The sequence below is a fragment of the Austrofundulus limnaeus genome, unplaced genomic scaffold (genome assembly GCF_001266775.1).
Source record: "Austrofundulus limnaeus strain Quisiro unplaced genomic scaffold, Austrofundulus_limnaeus-1.0 Scaffold471, whole genome shotgun sequence".
In the NCBI taxonomy this organism is placed as follows: domain Eukaryota; kingdom Metazoa; phylum Chordata; class Actinopteri; order Cyprinodontiformes; family Rivulidae; genus Austrofundulus; species Austrofundulus limnaeus.
The window spans coordinates 334,773-343,809 of NW_013952873.1; the positions used below are offsets into that span (position 1 = coordinate 334,773).

Consider the following 9,037-nt stretch of genomic DNA (forward strand, 5'->3'; position numbering starts at 1 on the left):
AACATTGGTGAATGCCACAAATTCTCCTAAATCACTCGTACGCACAACTTAAGAACAAATCTGTGCGTACGAACGGTTCTTGCATGAGGCCCATTATGTCTAAAAATGGCTGGGGATTATTCTCAGCTAGCACCACAATACAGTGGATTTAAAAAGTTTGCACACCCCTGTTAATTTCTAGGTTTGTGCGATGTAAAAAACAAGACCAAGATATATTATTTCAGAATATTTCATCCTTTAATGTGAGCTAACAACTACCCAAAGTTTGGATTATTATGTCTAAAAATGGATGAATTAAGGCAAAATTTATAGTTTTGTGGCTGTAGGAAGTAGTTGCATGCTGAGAAATCATTTAAAGTTCACAGACCTCTCCACTATAAGCCACATGAGCCAGAGTTGAAAGCTGATTTCAGTCTCCTAAAATAGTGGTTTGGTAAGTCAAAACACCAATAAATATAATGCCACACGTCAGGGCTGAGCTGGTCATTTTGTTAAAACATTTGTGTGGGTACACTTTGCCGTTCAGGCCACAAGGTATAAAGTTAAGAAACCTTAAAAAGTGGATAATAATAAGTGCTGCCATTCAAGTTAATGCAATTGGCAAGCCTTAATAAAAACAACAGAAAGATTAACCAACTGAAGATTGTGCAGCAGTGGAAATAATTTTGAGCCAATGTTCAGTAACCAATATTTTATTTCCCTTCAAGTCAAATAAAGAAGAAAATTTGAAGCTCATTACTGTATAATGTAAATAACAGAGCTTTAGCTCCTGTTTACCTGTTCATCTGACACATCTGTTGCTACCATAGTCACAGAGTGAGCACCTTGTGATGCCAGTTCGTGAGCTGGGATGGTTATGGTTGTGCCTTCATGGGTCACCATGGTGATGGTGCCCCCCATCGCTTGTAGGTCTGCTTCAGAAATACTGACCTGACATGAGAACAGTACAGGAAGAAGTAGATTAGCTTTCACAGTTAATTATCCAAAGTGTTATTTAATTGTCCTAAATCCCAGTTATTCAGACTGAACAGAAGCAGCGAGCATAAACCCATATGAAGGTGTACGCGGTAGGAGGTGGGCTTAAGGTGAATTAAGCTTCTCCCACATCTCTCATACACAAGGTTATGAGGAAAGTTTTACCAAGGTATTTCTCATTACTTTTAATATCTTGACTGTGCGAAGTGTAACACAAGGATTTCAAGGACCCGTGGGAACACTGTGTTTAGTAAATCAGTCTCAAAACAAGATCAAAAAGACTTTTTGGCTGGATACAAGATTTTCAAACTTGGTTAGGTGGACAGTTTTTGCTTTGTGGGAATTTGTTGGCACCAGGGTGAAGTTATCCGGTAAGTTCTTCCTCATAAATTCGTATCTTGGTGTGCGTTTGTTTTTCAATATCAATAGCATCGCAAGATTTGTTTAGTTTACACGTCCGTAACGCACACTCCCTTATTTGCAAACCACCAATAACCTTTACAAGAGGCAGTAGAAGAACCAATCAAATTCTGTGAAGACAAGCAACCTGAGAGCACGATTCGCAACTCTGCTGTCACTATCGCGTCCCGTGTGTCGGGTTTCACCCTGGCTGCGATGAAAGCTGTTACTCGCTGTTGTTTGTCGCTCCCCGTGTGTCGAGCCCTTTAGAAAGAGAGGCAATTGCGGCGTATTTAAGGCTCAGGGAATATAAATATTTTGACTGAATTTTTTTTTTACACATAGAGGTTACCCAAGCATTGCTCTCCACCACCCAATACCAAACATTCAAGAGTTTTTCCTGCATACAGGTCGAATGTTTCCACGTAAAGAGGAGTACACCGTGTTTATGACCTTAGTAAAAGTACACAGTTTAGTTTTCTCTGACTGAGTGTGAGTTGAGGTTGTAATAAGACTTTGACCTGCATTTAGATTCTCTATAACAACAGCATTTGTTTTAAACAGTTTTTTTCTAATTTACTTTTATGATATTTCAGTGTTTTCAATTGAGGGTCTGTCTGATGATTTAAAACACATCACAGAAAGTCCTTTGCACATTGTAAATTATTTTTTAAGGCTACAAGAAAACGCACATTTTTCCTCCTTCCATTTTTACAAATAACAGACATGTGTAGCGTTGGGAGAACTTTCTAGGTGAGATCTGGTTGTCTGAGATGAAAATAAGTTGTCTGGAACAACCTAAATGCCCTGAACATCACAGTTATAACAACAACTATATGAATACTATAAAACAATATTGCTATAATGGTCTGGAACATCTTTAAAATGAGAGAAGATACCTGTTGTTGTGTCCCATCTTCCTGCGTTACAACAGCAACGTGCTGCTGACTCATCAGGTCTGACGGCTCCACAGGAGTCTGCTCTGAGCTGGACTCATCGTCTCCAACCACAGTCGACGTGTAGCTCACGTTTGGGTCATCAATCGCATCTAAAAATTTAATTAATTAAAATAAAAAACAAAAGGCTGACTTTCTAAATCACAACTATTACTACAGCTAAAAATAGAATAAAATAATGTTTTTTTCTTTCCCCCCTGACATTTACACCGACCTGTTGGTGGTTCAAAGTAGGCCTCCTGCTCCTCTTCAATGGGCTCTGTGTCGTTATGTGCCGTACGTTTGTGCATGGCGAGCGTTGAGATCTGCTTATAGGTTTTCCCACAGTGGTTGCAGTTGTAAGGTTTGCAAGGCGTATGGACAACATGGTGTTTATAAAGGCTGGAGTATTCTGTGAAGCGCTTTTCACACCCAGGCACTGTGCACACATATGGTTTCTCTCCTACAAAGCCACACCAACGGTTTTATTTGTTATATGAAGAATGTGCTAAAACGAATATTTTCTCTGCATATACTGTCCACAAATATTGGATCAGTAAAGGGTCTCACCAGTGTGAATCCTCATATGGTTCTTGTAATTGGTGGCACTGGCGAACGACCGCCCACAGCTAGGCTCAGCACAGTAGTACGGCCGCTCTCCGGTGTGTGTTCGGATGTGGACTTTACGGATGTTGGAGGTGGTGAACGACCTGCCGCAGCCATCAACTGGGCACTTAAAAGGCTTTTCTCCTGTAAGACAAAGTGACGAACAAAGAAATGGATGATAAGGAACAGTTTACCTGTTCTAAATCACAATTCAATAAGACTCTTTCAGAAGACAGTACCACTAAACAGCCGACAGAATTGAACAGCTGCAATCCTGACATCATGTTGTTCATAATGACCGCGCTGCAGCACTTTTATAACTGTGGAATAATGTAGCTCAACACCAAACACAACTGTTGATTCAAAGATCAGTGGCAGGCTGTTGTTTTTGATCAAAAAATTTGATAATTTCTACCCTGCTTGTGCCTCAACACGCTCCTTTTGTACGAATTTAAAAGCCCCAAAGGCCAAGCAGCAGCAAACTGCAGTCAGTCTCTGTGCCAGAGACAATAAAACAGATTTACACACCATGTGAAGACTTGCAGTACAGTGATTGTGGGTTTGTGAGTCTCTGTGTGAGTACCTGTATGAGTTCTTGTGTGCTTTTGAAGGTCTCCAGAGGTTTTAAAGGACTTGCAGCAGTGTAGCTCCTGACATCTGTATGGCTTTTCCCCCGTGTGTGTGCGTGAGTGACTCTTCAGTCCATAACCTTACATCAGACAACATTAACACACAGCTGGGCCTTTATGTCTGGTAAATTCACTGGTTTCATTAAGGTGTAACTACCCCACACACTGTTAGCTGTTTGAACAAGTATGACATACAGTGTGCTCATCTTAAAACTCTGAAATACGCACACAATCAGTCAAATGAGAAATAATAACATTGTCTGACGTAACACACAAGACATGCATCAAAATCTTCAGCTACCTGTTGCAAATTTCTTCCCACAGCCTGGATAGTCACAGATGTATGGTTTGTCACCAGTGTGCGAACGCTCATGAACCTGTTGGAGGCAAAAGTAAATATGATCAGTAATGTCAGGCAAATCAAAGCAGTAAACACTTGTTTTATCAACACGTACATTCAATGTTTACACAGACATTTTCATATTTTTCTCAAAATTTCTGCTGGTTTTTAATCCATTTGAACTGGAAGTGCTTGTAGAGTTATAGTAAATGTTTGTGCAGTAGTGGAGTTTTAATAATCTGCATGTTCCAAACAGCATTAAAAACCTGTGCACTAAAGCTGAGCAGCAAAGAAACACATATCTGTAAAACAAAAACAAGAGATTGTTTCCAGCTTTTCTAATTATTTTATGGTCTTAATAACAGGATTCTGCAAATAGAATTAAGACCACTAGGGGGAGCCAGAAGAACTTTATGTTCTCATAGTGTACTGTCAGGACATAGTGACAGTTTTAACAAATATGTGGAAAAAATACATTTTTATAAAAGTTACCTACTGCAGCTTTAACAGTTACATACTGCATTTTGTAACACTGATAATGAGCTAAAGCCATATATTAGTATTTAACCAGGCAAGCTGCTATCATTTGAAATAACCTGGGGTTTATTTTCATGGCTAAAAAACATGGCAATATAAAGATGAGCTGTGAGACGATCAAAAACATTGTCATTTAAAGGAAACAAATTTTATTAATAGAAATAAGGTGACTTCAAGATTTCATTATTTCCCTTGTATGTCCATACACAGGATAAAACAAAATACTGTATCTGATAGTTTCTCTAGGAGAGAAAATTAATTTTACTTTTTATACTCTGCTTGAATAATGTTAAGAAAATACCTGACTGAAAAACTGACTTATGAAACCTCTAAATCTTTATAGGCATGTATGTCACAAGCAGTAACTCAAAACCCAAAATACTGGACCTGAAACTCAAGTCTCGACATGATAAATGACCTAAAACTGGACATCACGATGACTGTGTCCACCTTTTAAAGGCAATCAATCAATGTGAAAATGCTTTTTTCTTTTTTAATTTACACGTTCATTTGTAAAAATGCATTTAAGAACTTGTTAAGAAATCTCCTGTTACCCATACTTAAATCAGAAAAATACTAAAAACTCTATATTGTGTTTATTGTGTGCACACACATCCAGAGAAGCCCCACATTACCTTGAGGTGGTGGGCAGTGGTGTAGAGCTTCCCACATCCTTCATACTCACAGCGGAAAGACTTCTCGCCTACATTAGACACTCTTGCTGGCCTGTTGTCTTGACCCTGTAACACAATCTAAACACAGAAAGCACAATTTATGCTTAATGTTGGATCTGAACTGAAAGGATTTTAGATGAACAATAAAAAAGAAATATTACCCGCATGTGGACGCCATTGTCTGCTTCTACTCTGCCATACGGCCCCAAAGGGTGTTCTATATTCTCTACCTAAGAGAGAAAATTCGTTTTATTTTTATAGTCTGCTGGAACAAATGTTAGAAAAAATCCAAACCAAAGACAATTCACCTGTATCTTATCTACTTTTACTTTTTTCAAGGATAAACCACAATTAAACAACCGAGTGATTTGCTTTCATCATTGCAGTGTATATTAGCAAATGCTTCACAATATTTTTTCTAAAGCAAGCAAATACTAAAAAAACACAATGTGGGACAAAAAAAATACTTGATAAAGTTAAAGAACAAGCAAAATTTTCCACGCTTTAATTAAGAAATATAAGATAAGAACAAAGCTGAGCTGTAAAACGAGACAGGCTCTTACTTTGGTACTATACTGTTCAAGAACACTGATGGTTTCTGGGTCGATTGCAGTGGCCTCGGCCTGCAGGTCTGCGATGGTGCCATCAGCCTGGATGGCCAGGATGGTGCTGGGCTGCGGCATGTGCACTGTGTGCTGGATGTAGGCGGTGCTCCCGTCCTCCAGCTGGACCTCCTGCAAACCGCTCTGGTCATACGTTTCTGAAAAGAAGCAACAAAACAGGATGAAAACCAAAAACGGCCAGAATATCTTCTTGAGACTTGGTAAAACACAAGAAAGAATGCTTTGATTCTAAAATACATTTGAGGCTTTTATGAATGTATGTATTCATTTATAACATGTATCGATTTTTATTTCCTGTGACAAACAAATCATTTTAAAGTTTATCACCTCAGCATCTAAAATGCTTGCATTAAACTCATCACAGCTAAGAAATGCGCTGATTTTTTTTTTATTTTTTACATAAACGCTAAAAAAGCTTATGACGTCAACCAAAAAAAAATTAGCTCTCGCTTGTTAAAGATTTACCTTTAGGCGTGTGAATATAGGCAGTTGTTCCATCTTCTAACTGGACAGCCTGCCCATCTTCAAGCTGTAAACTGTCTCCACCTACAGTATAAAGTTAAAACAGTCACTTCTGCTTTACCAACATTTGAAAACAAGAAGTAAAAAAAAAAAAAAAACACTGTATTGTATAAAAGGCCTAGCATCCCTTAAAGAGAAAGAACAAAAATGTAGAGGTTTTGGTTAAACAATGAAAATGAGGAAATAAGTACTCACTATAAAATATTAAGTTATTAGTTCTTACTGGGTTTATACTGTACCTGTTTTAGGCATGGACACGTGCTGAACATAGGCAGCTGAGCCATCCTCCAGCTGGATCACCTGACCATCCATGATCTGTCCATCTGAAAACGAAGCTTTGGTGTCGTGCTGGATATACGCTGTGGAACCATCTGCAAGCGTAACGGCCTGCAGGCTCACCGCGTCCATGTTCTCCATCTGATCGCCATCTGGAAAGTCATTTGACAAAGACAACTTTTTACCTGTCAGATCGTGTTGTGGTATAATCAAGATCATTATGTTCTTTAAATATTTTATCAAATGTGTAATTAGACATTTTTATGTTTTATAGCCTTCAATCACTGCAAGTGTATGTTATTTGACATTTAAAAAACAAAACCATATTTTGCTCTGACAATTCAAACGGTAATATGTACAGATATCATTTAATGCCCACAGTCAGCTCAAGGCTGGGAACTCACCTGCCACCGTCACAGCCTCTGTCAGGCAGAGAGTAACCGGCTGCCCATCTGCGTCATGAAACTCTGACATTCCCTGGGAGTCCCGGTTTATCTGAGCCAAGAGCATGCTTTAGCTGCTGGAGGGATAAATGCAGCAGAGTCAACCGTCTGCGCCCACAGGTTAGCTTAATACTTTTACTGTTCACTTTTATTCAAACACGTTCAACCAGCATGGGCAATATTTACAAGCTTTATTGCATAAACACAATCACATATTGTTTACGTGGCAATTGAGCATTTATGCATATGGATCTGTGTAGCAGCTCAAATAGGAAAATAACCAGGACAAACAAAACTAATAATGACTTTTTAATGCCCTGCTTAAAAGAAGAGCAGTTATTTTGTAACTAGGAAAATCAAGTAGCTTTATTTGGAATAACACTTTTAAATCATGCAATGACCACATCCCAAAACAGGAAGTAAACAACTAGATGACAAATAGAATTCTGGGTACTTCTTCTATTTATGATCAACACAGATTCCATAATTCTAACCCACTAGCCAAGACCCCCCCCCCTCCTTTTATGTGTGTTAATGGTCCCATAGAGAAGGAAAATCACAAATTTACTGGTTGCAACAAAAACTGCTGCTGAGACAGCACACAGTAACATACAAAGCAACGTAAATATGTTTAGTCTCCTTGTAATTTTGTGTCAAACAACTCAAATATGCACACAGACAATTTTAGAAATGTTAAAAATATTACTCTACAGCAGCTTCAGCTTAGTGTAGATGCATCGTGTTTCAATAGCAATAACATAGCTAATATTGCCTTGCAAACAGGTTATTCATATAACAAGATAAGACATAAGAGTACAGGACTGGTAAAGATGATAAACCTCATTTAACAAAAACGAAGTTAGTGCCTATCATTGCAGTTTAAATGTTTACTTTCACAGTTATGACATTTTCTGAAAAAGCCAAAGTTGTCATCTCTAGTCAATGCTGCTTTGGGCGCTTATTTGTGTTTAGCATGTTTGGCTAGTTAGCTACGATGCGCTACAACCCTGATGACTTGCAGCATTTACTACTTTAAAAAAGGACCAAAAATAGTGTCGCACAGTTCAAGAGTGAGACTTTTCCTGCTCTGGTAACACCGTGACGGTATAACTGAATAGTTGAACATTTTGTCGCTACGTCTGCAGAAAATAATGCCATAAGCGGAACATGCTAACTAGCCACTATGCTAACATCACTGGTAACTACGACAAGCGGAGATGTCACGACTTTTTATGCAACTCGTAATAAACGTTTCCAGAAATTTTTTGTTGATAAATGTTCAGTCATCTTCAGCTGCCTTGTGGCAACCGAGGCGATTCTGTGTGACAGGTGCAGCTAAGCTAACGCTCCACGTTCAGCTTCTAGCCAACTTCGACCAACTAGCAACCTAGTAAGGAAACAAGGAGGAATCCATGAGCTAATTAACGATAACATAAGCATTTTCACTCGATGAACTTCTGTTTTATTTTTCCCATTTAGCAGCTATTTCCCTTTCCCAGCTGTATCCCTGTCGCAGCCTGTCACTCCCATTCGCAACAGAGATGGCTGTGGGAATAATGCACACTGGGTAAAAACCAATTTATATACTAACCTCCAAAAAATTTCCAACAATTCCTCCTGTTCGACCACCATGCAACAGTGCAGGAAACGATCAGCAATGTCCCGACCCCGGGAACATGTATGACAATACAATCCTCCCGTTATCGTCCCGCCTACTCCCCTAAACTAAACGTGATTGGACAACTGTTTTGAAGCTTATTTTCTATTGGTCGAACGTTACGCTCACCAAGCTGCCAAAGCAGGTATTCAGACTTCTGGGCCACTGACAGACGCCATTCTGCGCCGGTTTTCGTATTGTCTCGGGCTTTCAATTGCAACTACGCTGCGTCGTCGTGTGAAATTAATATTTAAGCTTAATATTAAGACAAAGAGCAACTAAGGCTGTTGCGTCCGAGCCACTGAACGTCACAATATACGGTGACGTTGCATCTTTAGCAACATAAACAGCGGTGTGTTGCTTTGAGTGTCCATGTTGAGAAGAAGGTCGCGTGGGGAAAGAAAGGGGGAATGTGGGCAAT

The 9,037-nt window shown here is 39.1% G+C and overlaps 1 protein-coding gene across 1 annotated transcript in view; it reads right to left on the reverse strand.

Annotated features, from left to right (window-relative positions):
- The window catches only part of znf143b (zinc finger protein 143b), a 13,687-nt gene extending 5,061 nt beyond the window's left edge, over positions 1-8,626 (reverse strand). The window contains exons 1-13 of the mRNA XM_014025372.1: positions 8,551-8,626; positions 6,921-7,036; positions 6,480-6,668; positions 6,184-6,264; positions 5,659-5,855; positions 5,257-5,325; positions 5,057-5,173; positions 3,846-3,921; positions 3,499-3,624; positions 2,880-3,059; positions 2,545-2,772; positions 2,274-2,422; positions 778-930 (exon numbers count right to left, since the gene is read on the reverse strand). Of these exons, the coding sequence (XP_013880826.1) occupies positions 778-930; positions 2,274-2,422; positions 2,545-2,772; positions 2,880-3,059; positions 3,499-3,624; positions 3,846-3,921; positions 5,057-5,173; positions 5,257-5,325; positions 5,659-5,855; positions 6,184-6,264; positions 6,480-6,668; positions 6,921-7,026 (1,671 nt within the window). The 5' untranslated portion in view covers positions 7,027-7,036; positions 8,551-8,626. The remainder of the gene's footprint in view (positions 1-777; positions 931-2,273; positions 2,423-2,544; positions 2,773-2,879; positions 3,060-3,498; positions 3,625-3,845; positions 3,922-5,056; positions 5,174-5,256; positions 5,326-5,658; positions 5,856-6,183; positions 6,265-6,479; positions 6,669-6,920; positions 7,037-8,550) is intronic.
- Between the last annotated feature and the right edge of the window lie 411 nt (positions 8,627-9,037).